We start from the raw sequence: 20841 nt of genomic DNA, 5'->3' as shown, positions 1-20841 counted from the left end.
GAGAGAGAGAGAGAGAGAGAGAGAGAGGGGGAGAGAGAGAGAGAGAGAGAGGGAGAGAGAGAGAGGGAGAGAGAGAGAGAGAGAGAGAGAGAGAGAGAGGGAGAGAGGGAGAGAGAGGTGTGTGTGTGTGTGTGTGTGTGTGTGTGTGTGAAGGTGGGGGGGGGGGTGTTCTGAACTCTTTCACACAGTTAAAGGTCCAGTGTAAACAAACAGGCCCTTGATGGATTCCAACTAAAATGGTAGTAAGGTAGTTGTATGTGGTTTGTTGGGGTGTCGCTGTTATAATTATATTAGTGATCTAAAGGTTATTTTGTCATTTAATTGAGTAATTACAGCTTTTTAAAAGGCCAAACAATAGAAATGGACTTCACAGAGCAACAATATCCCAGGCTCAGCTTTTCCTTCACTGGAAAATCAAAACTACACCCTATTTTACAGTGTGTGAAAGAGTCAGCTTTTCCCTCTTTTATTGAGGTTTTCCCATTAACAGTTCACTCTCCTCCCCCACACACCTCTAAACCGTCAGCCCCCCCTACAGTGACCCACCAAAGAGCTGTACCAGCCTCACACACACACACACACACACACACACCTAGCACATCCCCCACTCGGCTACACTTCCCAACCTAATCACCCCTGAAGCTTTGTAACATCTGAGCGATCAATGTGTATGAAATGAAGAAGGGAGTGAGAGAGAGAGAGACAGAAGGAGTGAGAGAGAGAGAGACAGAAGGAGAGAGAGAGAGAGAGACAGAAGGAGAGAGAGAGCCAGAAGGAGAGAGAGAGAGAAAGACAGAGAGAGAAAGGAAAGACAGACAGAGAGAGAGACAGAGAGAGAGGGAGAGACAGAGAGAGAGAGAGACAGAGAGAGAGAGAGAGAAAGACAGAGAGAGAGAGAGAGCGAGAGAGAGCCAGAAGGAGAGAGAGAGAGAGAGAGAGAGAGCGAGAGAGAGCCAGAAGGAGAGAGAGAGAGAGAGAGAGAGCGAGAGAGAGCCAGAAGGAGAGAGAGAGAGAGAGAGAGAGAGAGCCAGAAGGAGAGAGAGAGAGAGAGAGAGAGAGAGAAAGACAGAGAGAGAGAGAGAGCGAGAGAGAGCCAGAAGGAGAGAGAGAGAGAGAGAGAGAGCGAGAGAGAGCCAGAAGGAGAGAGAGAGAGAGAGAGAGAGAGAGAGAGAGAGAGAGAGAGAGAGAGCCAGCCAGAAGGAGGGAAGGGGAAAAACGAGTTTGGGATGGGAGTTTGCTCTCCTGCACGGAAGTGTGTGTGCTTGGGCTCAGAGAGGGAGAGAATGAATCAATGGCACAAGGTATGAAGCTAACTGGTCATAGCTGGTGAAGAAGAGACGCTCTTTTCCAGAGCAGTTGTAGCGTTCGGAATCTGGTCTATAATTCCTTTTGAATGAGTGATCAAACCCTGCTCTCCCGTGTGTGGGGCGGGTAGTTATCCACTCTGCTATCCAACCACTTTGTGTGTTGGAATTTCACTTGAGGTTTCCGTTTTGCTCAGAAGGCTTACAGAGCTCATACTGCAGGATACGGAGGGGTAACGTGACCAACTCAGCCTCCAGAAACTCAACAGCACCAGTAAAACCGCTATAATGAGGCTTAAGATCACTGCTATATTTACAATGTTCTGTCTTCAGAAACATTTTTATAATATATTTTATATTATAATAATATTATAAATATTTAAAATATAACCCAGGCATTTCTGAAAGCACAGAGCCATTGCTATGAAGTCCCAGGTGGTTGCTAAGGTGTTTGCTATGCCTTTGCTATGTTACCCCAGGTGGTTCTTAAGGTGTTGTCAGACTGTTGCTTTGATGTCCCAGGTGGTTGCTAAGGTGTTGCTAGAACACTGTCATGGCATTCAGGTGGTTGCTAAGGTGTTGCTATTCTATTGCTTTGTTACTCCAGGTGCTCGTCAAGGTGTTATCTGACTATTGCTATGATGTCCCCAGTGACTGCTAAGGTGTTGCCAGGGCATTGCTGTGGTACCTCAGGTGGTTGCTAAGGTGTTGCCAGGGCATTGCTATGGTATCCCAGGTGGTTGCTAAGGTGTTGTGTGTGCTTGTTTGTCATGTGCATTTCATTTCCTAAGGGAGAAATAAAAATCATCTTTGAACAAACGCCTGTATGAAAAACCACACGTGTGACCGGTCCCAAAAGCACACAAGCACTATTCCTGTATAGGTTCTACGATCCTGCCATGTTTTGTGGTTCTAGAAAGAATGGAAATGGAATGGACACACGGCTTAATTTGCACTTTTTCTTAACTGTGTATAAGTATTCTGGTACGTTTTTGGAGCACTAGGTTAATATTTTGTACAACATGAGGCCAAAACACAGTAAGACTTACAGCCTGTCACTTCTCAGTCCCACATTGCTCTGTGTAACTGTCTGGGTCTGGGCGTGTGACCGCTGGTCACAATATTTGTAAGGAAAAATGGGAAGTAACCTCTACTGCTGCTCATGCTAATGTACAGCAGTTACCACTTCCCATCACCATGTGACATTCCATATCCCATGGCCGTGCATTCACGTTGCTCAATATTTCATCACATTCTGTCGGAAAAGCCAGTCTTTCTGCTTTGCACGTCGCAACTCATAACTGAATATGATCCCATCTGTCTTTTTCTCCTGTCCGGTTTCTTTCCCCATCTCTGTCCTGTCCTCACTTGCCCTCGTCACGTTCTTTATAAAGCTGTACGGAATACTGCGAGAGAGAGCAGGGCGCAGTGTAAAGGGACACAGACTTTCTGACGTAGTTAATTATGTCAGGTCATCTTCCTATAGTCCCATAGCAACATCATCGGCCAATGGTCAGAGCAGTCGGGCAGATATTTCACAAGAATCACCCTCAAAACCGCTAAATTTCAGCCAAAGTGTCATAAGTGCAACAGTTAGTGCACACCCCTATGTTCACACCTCACACCTGTATTATTTTATCTCACTTTCTTGGTGCTTCTAATGTAGCGCCAGTTTCAAGCATATTACTGACTCAGAGAGAGGCTGAAGTACAGCCTCCACATGGCGGGGTTAGCTTTAACACAGTGTAAACCAAAGTAAGAACTGAGAACGGTGTAAAATTAAAACACTCATTAACTCGGAACTTTTTTCATCGGTTTATTAGAAACATACTAGGTGTCATGGATGTAAAACATATTTCAGTTTTATTGTCTTTATACTTGCTGTTCTTGACAGTGCTTTTCTATTCTGTGCTGAAAAATCATTTTTTTAGTACCTATCAAATTCTTTTTACTATTCACGTCGCTGCTTTTTGTCGTTTTCCAGTTTTCGAAGGCACCATAAATGTTGAATGAAATATGCATGATTTGGCAACATGTGCTCCCATCCAGACAGCGTCTCTTTCAGGGAAGGCCTTGATTATTTCAGCAAAACACTGTTAAACTACATTCTGCATGTATTACAGCAGCACGGCTTCACAGAAGAAGAGGCTGGGTGAGGAAATTCCCTGCCGGCCTGCATTCCAGACATTTCACTACTGCTGTAATGTGGTAAAAAATGAATTTACTAGTGTCTGACACAAATTCCTTTACTATTCACTATTCACTATTTCACTATTCACTGCTGTGGGACGAAAACCTCCAATTTCAGTTTCTCACAGAATCTGAAAACGCCTGTTTTCCTTTACATTGCGCGTAAATTTCATTTAGAACGGACAAAAAGAAACAACACAAAATTACTTGGAAAAAATTCTCGTTCCATTGACTTACATTAAAAGTAAAGTAGGTTTTTTTCCTTCTCCTGTAAAATTCCCATTCTGCAGATACGAGGTTTTCTTCCGACAGCGGCAATATTCATAATGATGCTTATACTTTAATATAGTATCATTTGTCATTTGGCTCAAATAACACAGGACTATTTTGAATTCATTGAGTTTACAAGACTTTTTACAGCTAGTCGCCCAAATGATGCAGATGCAAGGATGTTTATGTTGTTTGCGCACAAAAAATATTAATCTTGCTCAAATATTTTAAAATGTATTTAGCACAAATCAAAGAATTATGAATACTGGGAGGGTTGTGCCCCACTTTCTCCTACAGCACTAAATATGAAATACAGTTTTGATTTATACTTATGTATTAATATGTGGGCTACAATGAAAAGACCTCTTTGTCTTTTGTGGTCAGTGTGTGAGAGAAAGTGATCTCGTCTTGTGTGAAGTGACATTTCTGAACAAATGTGCTTCTATTTTGAACATACTAGAAAAAAATTAAACATTTTATATATATATATATATATATATATATATATATATATATATCACAGCCTTCTCCAGCTCTCTGTGCCAGCCCACATCGAGAAGCCTAGCCAACCAGCAGCTGACCTTGTTTAAAACAAAACATCCACAGAAATGATTTTTCAATCAAACGGTGACCGCCAGCTCACACAATGATGCATCCAACTGTACGAGCGCCTCGTTCTAATGCACCACAGACTGAGCTACTGGACTCTGAGAAGGCCATTGAGCTCATCTCTAATAATGTAGTCACTGATCTCGTACAATCAGCCTTTCACTACAGCAGCCTAAGCCCTTGATTCGTATACGCTGCTACACACACAAACACAATGAAACATTCTGACAGCCGATAATATCGAGCACCTCATTTTATACTTCTAAATATTTTATACTTCTTATACCCATTATTTTATTCACAATAGAACATGGAGCACATATCAGACATACCATCTCAAATGCTTCAATATTTTTCATGAAATGGTCAAATGTCTCACTTTCAACCTCTGATATGTGCTCTATGTTCTTCTGTGAATAGAATGTGGATCTATGAGATCAAATCACTGAATTCAGGTTTCATTTACATTTATTTACATTTTAAACAGCGTCCCAACTTTTTTGGAACTGTGGTTGTATTTTATTTGACCGATATTTAAAATATGCGTTAAATGCATATTTATGCATCCACATGGGCAGATATGAAGATGCAAGGAGTAGAGGTCGTAAAGGTGGATGACTTCAAATATCTTGGGTCAACCATCCAGAGCAATGGACAGTGTAGGAAAGAGGTGAAGAAGAGGGTGCAGGCAGGATGGAGTGGGTGGAGACGGGTGTCAGGGCTGATGTGTGACAGAAGGATAGCAGCAAGAGTGAAAGGGAAGGTTTACAAGACAGCAGTGCGTCCTGCTATGATGTCTGGTTTGGAGACTGTGGCTCTGTCTAAAAGACAGGAGGCTGAGCTGGAGGTGGCGGAGATGAAGATGCTGAGATTTTCGTTGGGAGTGACCAGGATGGACAAGATTAGAAATGAGCAGATCAGAGGGACGGTGAAGGTGGAGCAGTGTGGAGATAAAGCCAGAGAGGCCAGGTTGAGATGGTTTGGACATGTGTTGAGGAGGAATAGTGGATATATTGGGCAAAGAATGTTGGAGATGGAGCTTTCGGGTAGAAGGAGAAGAGGTAGACCTCAGAGAAGGTTTATGGATGTAGTGAAGGTGGACATGGAGATGGTTGGTGTGAAAGTAGAGGAGGCAGTGGATAGGGCAAGATGGAGGCAGATGATCCGCTGTGGCGACCCCTAAAGGGAGCAGCCGAAAGAAGAAGAAGAAGACGACATGGGCAGATATGAATGCATGAAAAGCATCAGCACGGGCCCACAATTCTCATACCGGTGCATCCCGGAGATCTAGGAGTCTTTCTGCTCCTGTGTTTCTCTTTTTAAAAGCTTTATGTTTCGGTTTGGATACATCTGGCCTGTTTTCATTACTATAGAAGTGTTCTGTGTTCACGCGTAACCAATTCAGCTTGTACTTCCGTCATACAGTCAAACGGCTCTTTCCTCTTGTTGGGCTTCCTGTCTGTGGTCTTGCCCTGTCATCGGGATATCATGAGATCCGGATGATGCCCCAGCTCGGCCTGTCACGATTACTAGATAATAATATCGCTTGACCACAATGATCTGAGTTGGTCGTAGATGTTCTCCTCAGTTGTTGGCAACAAGCAGAATGTGAGTTGGGTGTGTTTTCTTCTACTGGGTTGAGGCAAATGGACAGGGAAATGCACTTAATGAGACGCGTCAACTGAAGTTCTAACATCTGACGGGTGCTTCAGCACGTTTCGCCGGCCGCTGTGATAATGTTTGCTTATTTGTTATTTGTGCTTGAGCTCTTTCTGTCATCAATTGGGAGCTCCTACGTTTCAACAGCTGTGAAGCGAGACAGACGGCTGCGGATCGTTTGCGGTCTAAATGTGCAAAAACCACATGGCTTTAAAAACAATCACACATTTTCACATGTAATCTCATTTCTTCACATGTGATAACCTTTGTAACACATGAAGTGCACTGAATTTTATAAGACATTTCTGTGAGGCTGGTCGGCTGATTTGGCCTTTTTAGTCTGTATTTTAATCGCTGCATACAGTCATGACAATTTACGGTCAGTTAAAGTGTAACGAGGCCCAGGAACAACCAAGAAGAAGCCACTAATTATCAGCATGTTACACATTATAGATATCGGCCCTAATACAAACACACCGAGTACAAGAGGTCCAAACGAGCAGAACCGTTACCCACACATCTCTCTTCCTTTATCGTCTCACAGGAGGAGAGTCTACCATTAAAGGCATTCATGTGTTTTTCCCTCCTCACGGCATTTACACTGGAAAAGTCAACAGCTTTCCCCTAAAACACACACCAGCAGCCCTCTGACCAGCTGTAGACAAGCAACACTAGATCAAACATAGTTAAGATCAGTTTAGAGGTTCGACCACTAGCAAGGGCCAACCGAGTGCAAACCAGGAATTCTCTGCCTTTCCGGTTATGGACTCTGCAGTGCAGTAGAAAGAGCTCTCATGGCCAGATGTACTAGTTTTTCTTCAGCACATGCTCTTACTCCCAGAACATCACTCACTGTAAAACCACCCAGGCTCCTCAGCGAGCCTGAATCACGCTTCCATCAGGTCACTAGCAAGCCCTGACCTCACTTCTCTCTTAAAAGTTAAATTAAAGATTGAAGGTTCCAGACACAACTCTGTGCGTGATGCCATAGAAGAACCACTTTGGAAATTTAGCGGATGGTTCATTACTGCGACTGTAAACTTCTTAAAGTTTAAAGAACTTCCACGTAATGTTCAGGTCCAAGGAAAAACCCTCAAACGGGTAAAGAACCTCTACATTATGTGAAGGTTCTTTAAAAGGTTCTTCGCACTCGCATGTCTCATTTAGAAACAAGGTTCTTAAAAAACTAAAGCGGTCCTTCTACGGCGTCGCTCAAAGACCCCTCTGTGGCCCCGTTTCTGGATCGTTTTTCAGATTAGTAAAAGTTGAATGTTTTGCTGGTTTCACACTATTACAGCCATCTGGAGATCTAGCTACATTTCCCAGAACTTAGACGGCAGCAGTTGACCTCCCCTACCTCTCTGCTCTTCTCCAGCTCAGCCTGTAGAACCTGCTTGGCCACCTCCAGGTCTTGCAGCTTCACCTGCAGCTCCTCGTTCTCTTGCTCCAGGCGGCTCCTCTTCTTCTCCACTGCCTCCAGCTCATTGTGTAGGCGGATGGACACATCTTTGGCCACCTAGAACGGGAAGATGGAGCATAGGTAAGGGAAAAGGAGCCGGCAGGACCTCCTGAGTAGTTGTTTCTCTCATAAGACACCAGTGATGCTACAAGAGGTTCCTAATGCCAGTCAGGGGGAACAAAACTACAGCATGTTCTCTAATCAATTTATCAGCTGATTACCAGGATCCTCATAGATGAACCGCGTTAGAGGCGGGAAAGTAAAACTGCCGAGGTCTGGGATTAGAAACCGTTGGTCTAATAATTGCATATCGCTGCTCTCAGAAGTTTGTCAGAATTTGAAAATACCTGTTGTTTTTTATATTGTGTGTAAATTTCATGATTAATGGAGCAAAAGAAACGGCCAAAATGACCTGGAAAGACGTCTGGTTCCATTGACTTACATTAAAAGTAAAGGAGGTTTTTTCCCTCTCCTGTAAAGTTTTGGAGATACGAGGTTTTCTTCCGACAAATGCGATAGAAATTTTCCTTGTCATTATCTTGATCCGGACATGGAGACTGTAATGAGGCTTTACATTTAATTTAATTCTTTCTCAAACTCTCTCTCTCTCTATCTCTATCTCTCTCTCTCAAATATTTGTTATCTTCCTTGAATATTACTGTTATCTGTACAGTTAAAAACGGGATCAAACAGAAACTGGGGATATTCTGACCTGTCACCATCATTAACAGTTTTCTTTGTTTTTTGTTTAATTGCTTTTATGTTTTCAGTCATGTATAAGAAACTTGAATGTAGAGTAATCCTTCAGATAACTAGTTGTAATTGTAAGGCATCACTGTGCAGGTGTTCTCCTGAAGTCTGGGGTTGTTATGTACCACCTTCCTCTGCTGAGGAGCTCAGCGCGAAGGCGAGCGCAGAAAGCCGGTCTGAGTGTTTAATTCACGTGTCCCTCAGGGTGCTCAGAGCTCATTAAAAGCTTTTCATCATTAAGCTGTGCTAAAATTTTAGAATGGCCTTCATCAGTGTTAGGCAAACAGGGACACCAAGGTACACACACCTGCTACACACACACACACACAGACGTTTGTCTTGCTATACATATGAGGACGTCCGTAGGTTTCCATTGATTGTGTTAGTGTACCTGAATAATACTACACCTAACCCTAACCTTAGCCTCAGTATCCAAAAGGCACTTTTTCTGTTTTTTTTAGTTTTCAAATAAAACAAGGAATTGTGGTGAAAACGACACCTGCACAAGTGAGGACCAGCAAAATGGGGTCCTCACAAGTATAGCACTACACACACACACACACACACACACACACACACACACACACACACACACACACACACACGATCTGCTGTGAATAGAAAGGCACTAACAGTGATGCTCTGAGCCCTGCTGTGCTGGAACACAGAGGAAAACAACACCGCGCTAAAATGACCTAATTAAACGTAATTATCAATTCACACTGACTCTTCTCACCACTGTGCTCAGTGGCAACGTTAGGACCTCCATGTACCTTATACGTCTGTTAAACAGTTTCCAGTTTAATAGGTACACCTACCTTGTTTCTACACTCACTGTCCACTTTATCAGCTCCACTGACTGTATAGCTGCTCTCTGTAGTTCTACAGTTACAGACTGTAGTCCATCTGTTTCTCTGATACTCTGTTACCCTGTTCTTCAGTGGTCAGGACACCCATGGACCCTAACAGAGCAGGTACTGTCTGGGTGGTGGGTCATTCTCAGCACTGCAGAAACACTAATGTGGTGTTAGTGTGTTAGGGTATGTTGCGCTGGTCTGAGTGGATCAGACACAGCAGTGCTGCTGGAGTTTTTAAACACCTCAGTGTTGCTGCTGGACTGAGAATAGCCCACCAACCAAAAACATCCAGCCAACAGCGTCCTGTGGGCAGTGTCCTGTGGGCAGTGTCCTGCGGGCAGCGTCCTGTGACCACTGATGAAGGTCTAGAGGACGACCAACACAAACTGTGCAGCAGCAGATGAACATCTACAAGGTGGACCAACAAGGTAGGAGTGTCTAATAGAGTGGACAGTGTTTAAAACAGCAAGAATGACACTGACATGGCAGATTTTACACATCATTGTCAATGCTAGGATCAGTGGCAGTGGTCACCACCCAAAACGTCCAGCCAAGAGCAGCTCTGTGGTCAGAAAGCAGCCACTGATGAAGAGCTGGGGGATGGCTAATACTCAAGATGACTGGAGATGAGTCAACAGTCAACCGTTTACCAGCAAAGTGAGTCCACAAAGTACAACCCCAATTCCAGAGAAGTTGGGACGGGCATGTTTACCGCTGTGTTACATCACCTTTCCTTTAACACTCAATAAGCGTTGTTGACGCTTTGTAGGTGGAATTCTTTCCCATTCTTGCTTGATGTACAGCTTCAGTTGCTCAGCAGTCCGGGGGCTCCGCTGTCGTATTTTGAGCTTCTTTTTTTTTTTGTTTCCAATTAACCTGTTCACCTGTGGAATGTTCCAAACAGGTGTGTTTTGAGCATTCCTCAACTTTCCCAGTCTTTTGCTTCACCTGTCCCAACTTCTTTGGAACTTCTTGAAGGCATCAAATTCAAAATGAGTGAATATTTGCGAAAAACAAAGTTAATCTGTTTGAACATTAAATATCTCGTCTTTGTAGTGGATTTGATTGAATACAGGTTGAAAAGGATTTGCAGATCATCGGATTCTGTTTTTATTTATGTTTTACACAACGTCCCAACTTCATTGGAATTGGGGTTGTATGTGTTTCTAATAAAGTGGCCAGTGTTAGTCTACAGCAGTAAGTGTCTCATTTTACTGCATATCAAAATGATCATTGACACATGATTAAGGCCTGAACAACATGGGGAACGTCCAACTGCTATTTCTTTAGGACAAGGCTGAATGATGTAGGACAGAATTAAAACCGCAGCTCATGCGATTTGTAAGCGGCACTCGTTCACATTGCGATTTCGATATTAAATCGATTGATTGTTCAGCCCTGCCTCCACCTGTGACCCGTCATCATCAGCCACAGCTGAACGCTGGAGGCCGTGCTCAGCAAAACAGAGGACGCGGAGGAAAAGATGAACAGAGCGGCCGTTTGTGAGTTCAACTACACGAGGGGTTCTCCTTTCTGTCTTCCCCACCCATCCCCTCTCTCCCTCACTCCCTCTCTCCCTCTCTCCCCTCTCCCTCTCTCCCCTCACTGTCCTCTCTCCCTTCTCTCGTTCTCCCTCTCTCCCCCTCTCCCTCTCTCTCCCCTCTCTCCCTCTCTCTCCCCTCTCTCCCTCTCTCTGAATCAGTGCCAGGGGGCAGCTGGGTACCCACAATACCCCTCTGTGACCATACCACGCTCTAATTCATATCAGATCCCTCCTTTCCTCTCTCCCTCCGCCTCTTTCACTCATTCTCTCCATTTATGTTTCTATTCTATTCAGGCTCCATCCTTCCTTCTATCCATTCCAATCCTTGTGTTGAAGAATAAGCCATCAGTTGTTCTATCACATCTATGCTCTAATTCTCTCTCTCTCCCTCTCTCTCTCTCTCTGTCTCTCTCTCTCTCTTTCTCTGTCTCTCTCTCTCTCTCTCCCTCTCTCTCTCTGTCTCTCTCTCTCTGTTTCTCTCTCTCTTTCTCTCTCTCTCTCCCTCTCTCTCTCTCTGTCTCTCTCTCTGTTTCTCTCTCTCTTTCTCTCTCTCTCTCTCTCCCTCCCTCTCTCCCTCCCTCCCTCCCTCTCTCTCTCTCTCTCTCTCTCTGTCTCTGTCTCTCTCTCTCTCTTTCTCTTTCTCTCTCTCTCTCTCTCCCTCCCTCCCTCCCTCTCTCTCTCTCTCTCTCTCTGTCTCTCTCTCTCTGTTTCTCTCTCTCTTTCTCTCTCTCTCTCTCTCTCTCTCCCTCCCTCTCTCTCTCTCTCTCTCTCTGTCTCTCTCTCTCTCTCTCTCTCTCTCTGTCTCTCTCTCTCTCTCTGTTTCTCTCTCTCTCTCCCTCCCTCTCTCTCTCTCTCTCTCTCTCTCTCTCTCTCTCTCTCTCTCTCTCTCTCTCTCTCTCTCTTGCTCTCTGTCCAGTTAGAGCGATAGAGCCAAAGCCAGCCATGCCAGTACTAATCAATGCTCCCATTCATTATACAGGCACGCATGTTCCCTAACGCATGTGCCATTGCTTTACAGTGAATGGCTGCCTGCACCATCAAACAAGTGCCTTCTATTGACCGCCCTGTGTGAGTGGCTGCTCAGGCGTGATTCATTTGCATTCCCATCTCCGCCTTCCTGTCTGACACCACCCACCTGCTTCTGTCGGCCCGTGTAAAAGCAATGGTTAGTCAAAAAGATTAAATTTACACATTTTTCCCCCTAAATCTACCCCAAGTGTAGCTGTTGTCTGGTGTCCAGAGTAAGCTTATTTTGTTTTGCACTGGAGCTATGAGGCTCATGGTGTCTATTAAAGAGGAATTCATACATTTTTCAGAATTCCAACAAATGGTTAAGATTAAACAGGTTTGACATAAAATGCTCTATTCTAGAGTAGAACTGTTCATAATGATGTCTGAAGCACTTAATGCCACTTAAAACCACCTCATAGGAAGTTATTACTTCACATGATTATGAAGAGAGTTTTATGGTAGTTTTACAATGTTTATGGCACAAAATGTACTTTTTAATCAATTCATGGTGCAGAGATACATGCAGGTCGTTATTAAGGAAAGACAGTCCCTCAAATAAAGCTCTTTTTCAGATTTACCTCTTTCAGCATTACATATAAAAAATCAGAGGACTTGTGTAGGTGCACGGGTTGTTCTGGATAGTAAACAAAATGGGTATATTTGTGTTGATCTCCTGGTTCCCATCACCACCACTAGTAAATCTGAATCAGTAAGTACACACACACACACACACACACACACACACACACACACAGACATCATCTAAGCTGCTTATCCTTCTGGGTCGCAGGGGGAGCTGGAGCCTCTCCCAGCAGTCAGTGGGCAGAAGGTAGGAAACACCCTGGACTGGTCGCCGGTCCGTCGCAGGGCTGAACTGGTGAGTATCTCTACAATAAACTATTTCACATCAAACTAAACTAAATGGCTTAGTTTACATCTCAACCACTGGGGTATGTAGATAAATTAGTGAAACTCCACTTTAAAGATTTTAATATCAATAAAATGGGCAAAAGTGCATCCAGGTCTAAGTTTCTGGGATTACTGACGACTCAGCATTGATGTACGCATGCAGGCTGCAGGCTGCGGATTTCTGGGATGTACATTTCCATGACATGCTTGCTGCATTAGCCTCACATCTCCAGAGCGCAACTAAAGCTGCAAACACATCTTGGCTCATCTCCTTTGGGGCGGCTCTGAAAACTGTCTCTGAAGAAAGTTCAACTAAAAGCTTCTACAATCTGGAGGACACCTGTGGTGGTGTAAGAGGAAGGTCCCAGACGGAGGAAACAGAGGAGGCCAGAACCAAGTGTCCTGTTACTGCGTTAGAGGTGTTAAGAGTCATCTGGTGCCCTGCTGACCCCCCCTCCCCCCCGCCACCCACTACAGCACCCCCCACCACCACAACCGCCCAATTGCAGTCAGACCTAATATGTTGTGTCTGTACGACAACAGCAATGAAAGGAACACAATTAGCCATCAAAGAGGGGCTTTTATGTGTGTGTGTGTGTGTGTGTGTGTTGGTGGGGGGGGGGGGGGGGGTGGTATGCACGTGTGTTTGCCACTTCTCCTTGATCCAGCTTGTCAGTATTGCCCCAGCTGCCCCCTCACTGAACAGTTGTCTTTAACTTCCCTGCTGATCCGATGTGTGGAGCCCTGAATGAGCGCGGCTCTCACACTAAACACAGCCCAAACCAGCTTAGAGAAGCTCGGCTGCCCTTCAGTTCACCTCAGCTTATTCCTCTTAGCCTTATAATAAGGGCATTTCAAAGTCGCTGGAACAAATATTCAAAGTAATTCATCACCACACGTTTTACTTCGCACCTCTATCGCATTTCCATTTTCATTTTTACTTCCACAAATGTTCCAATATCCATTTTCAAAATTCCATTTTCGAAGGACAAATGTAGAATAACTGGTCTTTAGTGCTGGTAGTACGAGCAGTTCAGGGGTCTCTCATACATCAAGCCTGTCTAGCAGCAGGAGTTTAGCAGGAGTCGCTCTTGGTCCAGTACAGGATGTGAAACACGGCGTATCGTATTGTATTAAACTATGAGATGGCAAGAGGACAGCGGGCCACTGTTGGCCCACTAATGGCACAGCTTGTGGCTCACTTAGCATCTTTCCAGGTGGCCCATTGGTGGTTAAGACAAAATATTAGACAAAATGCCACTTTTCATCACTTACTTTCCACTCACAGTCCAATTTACTTATCTCCCCTTCCTTTCTTTCATTTGGTATCATCTGCAAATTAGTTTAGTAAATCATTTTAACAGCAACATCATAAATAACACCAAGCATACAGCTGTGGCCAATCCAGCAGTGTCACCAACACTATTTTCAACAAAATTATTTTAGACTGTGCCTTGTCTTTTTTACCCTCAGTTGTTTGTAATATTTGTCTGTTTATTTTCCAAAATAAAAGGCTCTGTGCATCTAAAGTCAGTTTGAGGAGATTAAAAGCTAGTTACGCTTTGTATGCAGGACAGTAATCTGGGTGGTCCGAGGGTGGGCCACCAGTGGAATGCAGCCAGCGGGGTGCTGACCTTATCAAGCCAGACCAACATATGGCTGCTGTCAGAACAAAAGCTCGTATCTCTGAAATGTAAACTTTACAGGAGAAGATTAAGTGACCCTTATTAGTCCCACAACGGGGAAATTCCACCTCTGCATTTAACCCATCCGTGCAGTGAAACTCCACATACACACTAGTGAACACACACACACACTAGGGGGCAGCGAGCACACTTGCCCAGAGCGGTGGGCAGCCCTATCCACAGCACCCGGGGAGCAGTTGGGGGTCAGGTGTCTTGCTCAAGGACACCTCAGTTATGTGCTGTCGGCTCTGGGGATCAAACCAGCGACCTTCCGGTCACAGGGCCAGTTCCCTGACCTCCAGCCCACAACTGCCCCCACACAGGAAAAAACATACTTTAATTATAATGTAAGTCAATGGAACCAGAAATTTTGGGTCATTTCTTTCAGTCCAATTATCATTAAATTGCCATGCAATATAAAGAGCAAAGGGTATTTTCAGATTATGTCAAAAACTGAAAAACGTAAAAACCCATTGAGATAATGAGGTTCTGTTCTAAAGCGCTCGACATGCTGTCTGGGGCATCATGACTCGCAGGTTAGCTTGTGGCTAGAGCTTTAGATCTAAACGCACACACTGATACATAAAAATAAGCCCCTTTTCAGTATGTGAACAGTGTATTTAGTTACTGGCAAATACTGAAATCACTATTCCAGGACTTTTTACACTTCATCAGGAGGAGACCTAGAAAACATAAAGATCACTGTCGTCAGAACAAAACCTCGTATCTCCATTTCTGTCGTTTCTCAGTTTCTGACAGAATTTGAAAACGCCCGTTGGTCTTTACATTGTTTGTAAATTTCATGATGAATAGACTAAAAGAAACGACCCAAAATGACTTGGAAAAAATTCTGGTTCCATTGACTGCCATTAAAAGTGAAGTAGGTTTTTTCCTTCTCCTGTAAAATCCCATTCTGGGGTACGAGGTTTTATTCCGACAGCGGTGAGATTATGGGTTCAGTGGAACGCGATGGTTTCGCTAGCGCTGCGAGTGAGTATGTTGGGTTAGACGAGGTCCACAGGTTATACTGTGATATACTTTACTGCTCTGAAATATGAGTGCTGGAATATTAGTGCGTTTTTACCGAGTACGCACTGATAAACATGTTACCAAACCTGTGATTGAGAAGGCAAAGAAACCAGCTGTGTCACTAACTAGGCCAACAACTCTACTACTAATGTTAGCTCTGTCCAGAAAAAGGCTAAGCAACTTCAGGGTCAGCTATTGGCTGTTAAAGGCCCAGGGAACCTAAATCTGCTTTCTCTCTAATTAGGTTAGTCTTGTTCTTGCAGGCCGACAGTAAAACATGCACAAAGTCTACATTTTGAATAATGTTCCACTGACCAATAAATGACCAATATATTTCACCTCATTTCTCTCTTCTTGATGTAAACTGGGCTGTCCTAATCTTGGGTAACGCTTCCATACGCATTCCCCTGACCAATCACGAGGCTGACGTCTCTTGCCCTGCCCACACAAAACAGGTTCAGACTCGGACAAGACCACCTGTCTCATCCACCTGTCTGCTCATTCGTCCATCCGTCTGCCTGTTGTATAAAAGCTGGATAATGACTTTAGCTATGAGTGGTGGAGCAGGACAGAAGTGTTGGACACAGAGCTGTCAATCAGGCTCATTAGCCACACCCACGCAGCTCTCATACAGGTCAGATCAGCAGTTTTTAAGCTGTGTTTCATCTTTTTGTGTGTTTTTCATGGAGCATTGCTGGATGTTTAATATGACACTCAAGTTTGGTATCAAACATTTTTGACTCATCTGTTCAGACACATTTTGCGATCGTTTGCTTCTGTCTGCTTATTTTGGCCTCCACTTTCAAACAAAGCCCAATCGCGACGCACTTTGAGATGATCAAGACACGTGGGATCTTTAAGTCGTCGGGTTCCCAGGGCCATTAGGTCTCTCGCTGCCCATCACCGGGGCAGCTTTTGGGCCTAAAGCGGCACCTTGTCCTCCTGCCAGCCTGCAGGATGTTTTGGACTGACTGTGACATGTGAATGTAGCACATGGGCCGTTATGCATGCGCCTCTCATCATCGTGTGTGGAATGTCAAAGGGAAAGGGGGGAGGGAGGCATTTTTCCTGGAATTGTCAGAAAGACTTCAACACGAAGCAGGAACTTGAGGCCAAACGGCAAGGCAGACAGCCTCGTTACAGTTTCTCTCTCTCCATTTGGTTCTCTGCGCTGCCCCAGCCTCGCCCGGCCTTTATCGCCAGGACGCTGCAGCTCAGCTGTTATCTGTACACACAGGGGCCGTGCTGACCAAACAATACGCCTCCTCCTTTACGAGGCTCTCCCTTATTCTCTGCAGCAGGTCTGCTCTTCAGCTGTTGCTATGCAGGAACATTTGGGTCCAGTCTGCAGCAGAGCTGCACAATGAGGACCAAAATAGAGCTGATGCGGTTACTTGATTGCATCATTGATTAGAAAGAAAACAGGCTTTTGAACCCGTGTATGTGGGTTAAACGGCTGTGCGTGGCTCGTTATTGGTCAGTTAAGTCCATTTGTATTTTTATTATTTGGTCTTCAACTCCGATTAACTGTCAAAAAATAATCAGTAGATTATTATCGCTTATATACTAAATGGTAATAATAATCAATTGTGCAATAAATTGTATTTTTATCATTGACTCGATATCAGTTTCCACAATAAACACGACGTTAAGAGCTGCGATGACGGAACAAATTAAATTATGTCACAGCGGAAGCGAGACGTCATAACACTGTGGCACAGTCCGTTAAAAGCCTAATGAAGGCTTCCCTGCGCTGGGCTTGAAAGCTGCTCTCCCAAGTGGTGAACAAGTAATTGAACCATTCAGGTAAACAAACGTGACTTAAGCCTGTGGAAATGCATTGAACATTAGGCTTGTTGATTAGGGTTGTTTTAAAAGGGTTTTAAAGCAGTCGTGGCTACTGTCACAACAAACGTGCATTACCATAATTTTTTTAAAAGAAATTAAATATATATTTATTTGATTTTATGCGCTTATATGTGAAATTCTGCACAACACTGAAAGATGCGTTTGTAATTTTGTATTTTGCTACTTGCTTAAATGAGAGTTTAGTTAGATTTCTGTTTACTCATACCAGTCTGTGCTTGCATCAGATCCAGAGGCACTCTATTTTAATAATGCATCACTGCTCAAATGGTCATCATGATGTCCAACAGCGTTATTGAAGATGCCCTGAGCCCTAAATAAACAGCCATAATGCAGTCACTTTGCTACACAGGAATTTTAATAAACCACAAAATATATTATAGCACAGTGCTTAATGCTTAATGTGACAAAGTTACAGACTAGCCTAAACGAAAAAACTGAAATTCAGGACAGAAACCAAAGATCCTCTTATAGAAACCAAGGTTCCTTTATAATTTGCCGTTTTATTAATACTTTTGAATTAACATAATATGCTAATGATGTTTCAAAGGCCGTAATCACCCCATCTGGAAGGAGAATTGAGAGAACTATAGGGAAATTTAAACAGCTCACTAAATGATATTAACAAAATTATGACAATATAATACCTCATGGTTTCCCAAAGGCATCTAAACGCCTTGTTTTTTAACCCGTAAAGCACATGGATGTGGTTTGGAGCGTCTGTCTAGTGGCCTGAAGTTTCCCCAGCGTGCAAGTCGCTTCAGTGTTCATCACTAAGCACTTCATTGACACTTCAGTGTCCATCATCATCATCGTTGATCGCTTAATCCAGATAGGGTCGCGGTCACTTCAGTGTTCACTTTTTCTCTTTCAAACACAAACTAAAAAAGCCATTTTCAGTACTTCACTACAGCCGACTTAAAGGCAGCAAGCGTCTCTCTCTGAGTCGCTCTCCCGCGGCAGCTCCAGGCCCAGATGTTCCTCTCGTCAGTTTGAGAAATGAGGCCGGGCCATCAGAGGGCAGGAAATGGTGCTGGGATTTCACTAACGTCCGAATATCTCATCACCCCTCTTAGCCCCCAGTGCTCTCCCTCATGCCCAAGCTATCAATGACATCATCCCCTCCTCCGTGGAGGAGGACGTGGGAAACACTCAGAAAAGTTGCGTCAAAAGCAAATAAAACATGAGTGTAACAGTGGCTGAGCGAGACCGTGACTGGGCCATGAATGCTGCTCATTCATCTGGAGCGAAACAGCAACTGCTGGAGGGCTGATTTTCACCCACAGCTGGTCTTCCAGTGGCCTAGAGAGACTCAAACCAACGAAATCTGCACTCAGCATGTTACCGCATACCCATATCTAACCTCGGTCAACAGTTTATCCTGTATTTCACAAGCCTGAGCAGCTCAGAGCTTTGCTCTGCAACTGAAAACGTCCTGCAGTTCAGACAATGAACATGCCCAAAGTGGCATTTGGCACTGCTCTACTTTGTTAAAGCACAATGTAAAGACTTTTTTGCCCAGGTCTGAGGTTTATCATAACCATTAATACCAGTCTGGCACAAATTATCGCAGATAACACGATATAATAACGATGCAAATCACATTAAAGGTAGTTTAGCTGAGTCATGGATGTTTCAGTCACAGCACGTAAAAGTGGCCCAAATCTGATTTTCTCACCAAATATTTTGTGCATGCATAAAAGAAAAGAGCGGCTCATCCAGAGGTAAACAATCACGACTGCCAGCAAACGCCGGTCGCTCCCTGAGGATCAGCTTCATCTTCACCAGCATCACAGGAGCATCATGAGGCTTCACTGGCTGACAGCTGGGCTCATCACCCACAACGTGTTTGACTTCGCCGTAAAAAATGCAGAAAGTTCTTTGACACCGCAGCCTAAATAAATAAATGCCACCTTAAATTCTATGTCACCTTAAACTTAGTGCTGTTTTAAGTGTTCCACCTTAGGTTCTATGCCACCTTAAATTTATAGCTACCTTTAAGACAGTTCCACCTTAAATCCTGTTTTAAATTTTACATTAGCTTCTTATCCGAAAACCCCATTCCACCTTAAATGGTGCAGCAGTTGCATTCAGACCCCTGTACACATGCACGAATGTACCTGCTGCTCCGTTTAGGGTGAACGTTGTAGAAATGAAGACATGAAAGGATGTTTAACGCTGCCTGGTCCACTGGGCTGGTGTTAGAAAGCAAAACTTACAGATTTACCTACATGGGGTTCAGTTTTCCTTTCCCTATTTCATTCTATTGTGTTAACAGTGGCGTCCCAGAATATTAAGCCACTGTCACCAATCAAAAACAGGCTTACTCAAGCATCTAAAATGGGTTTATGTGAAGAAAGTATAGATGATGTCATATATACTGAAACAAAGCTCTAAATTATCCTGTGATGTGCATTTCTGGCCATACTGCCCCCTTTTACTTTTAGCACTTCTGGCACGGGACCCCACATGGGTGTTTGTGTTTCTCCTTCAGCAGCGGCAGTGGCCCTGCAGCATCTGAACCAAACTCAAAGAGCCAGAGCTGCACGGGGCAGAGTCATGCGACCCGGCTGCGGCTGGTAGCGCAGGCAGACAATCGGCCCAGTGTTAGGAGACTCCAGCTAGCAGTTAAAGAATCCGGCACACACAGGGAGCGTTTTCCTCCAAGTCCTTTTTTTAAACGCCCTTTTCCTGCGTTCACGCTCCTCTGAGTGGCTGTCCCAACGCACAACTTCTGCCAGCTGTTTCCTGATTGGTTGAACAGGATTTAAACCAAATGCATGGTCAAGCTCCCTTGTTTAGGAAACACTGGGAGTCACGTGGGCTTGGATGTCACCCAATATTAGCCTTGCAGAAGAAAGAGCGCATCTTCTTTCAGTGGTCGGTGTAACTCTACGCTCTACAGCTTGTCCATTTGAAATGAGGAACAGCGGCAGCAGGACGCAGCTTAAGGGAATGACATCATCACTGGAGCTTTTCTTGCTGTTAGACATGAGAAAGGAAGCATTGTCCTCTAGGGACACGAGACAGAGGCCTAAACTTCTCCACATGAAAACCAGGGCTTGCAGACAGAAGCCGCAGAATGCAAACGCTTTGTTTAAAAAGCTCCTACTGGTTAGGTCTAGAGTGCAAGTCGTGGGCCAGGTCATGGAACGAAACACAAGTTAATGACCTGTGGCGCTTTCTGTTTAAGAGTTAAACAACTCTGTCACAGTTTCCTTCAGAGGAGACACAAAGCAGGCTGTGTGCGGCGTGTTTGCTTGTCTCTAAGAGAATGACCAAGCACATGATGGTCACTGCGGTGGCGATTTCATACACGTTTTCAGGTTTGATACGTTTTCAACTCTAGGATTAAAGGAATGATACGCATTTTTTCACTTATCCTTGAAGTAGTCAAACAGCCAAGACACATTTTGTGTCCAAATTTTGCTTCTTCACTTCAGCGCTGGAGTTATGAGGCTGACATTGCTTAAAAAAACAAACTCGTTCACTTTTCCAGGTTGAAGTGCAATACATCCGATTTTTTTGCTCTAATGTGACTCAGATCTGGTGTTTTCAGGGCTGTGTGGACCTGAGCCATTTTCATATGCGGTCCTAGATCGGATACGTATCCGATTCATGGCCATGTGACCTTAATGGGATGCTCAGATCGGAATTCATGTCATTCAGCGTTACCATGGCAGCAGCGCCGAACAGACGT

The 20841-nt window shown here is 44.2% G+C and overlaps 1 protein-coding gene across 2 annotated transcripts in view; it reads right to left on the bottom strand.

Annotated features, from left to right (window-relative positions):
- The window catches only part of soga1 (suppressor of glucose, autophagy associated 1), an 89254-nt gene that overhangs the window by 63963 nt on the left and 4450 nt on the right, over positions 1-20841 (bottom strand). For both annotated transcript variants that reach the window (XM_017715683.2, XM_017715684.2), the window contains exon 3: positions 7390-7548. In XM_017715683.2, the coding sequence (XP_017571172.2) occupies positions 7390-7548 (159 nt within the window). The remainder of the gene's footprint in view (positions 1-7389; positions 7549-20841) is intronic.

Source organism: Pygocentrus nattereri, chromosome 9, assembly GCF_015220715.1.
Source record: "Pygocentrus nattereri isolate fPygNat1 chromosome 9, fPygNat1.pri, whole genome shotgun sequence".
Classification (NCBI taxonomy): Eukaryota; Metazoa; Chordata; class Actinopteri; order Characiformes; family Serrasalmidae; genus Pygocentrus; species Pygocentrus nattereri.
This window is presented reverse-complemented; position numbering and strand designations above follow the sequence as displayed.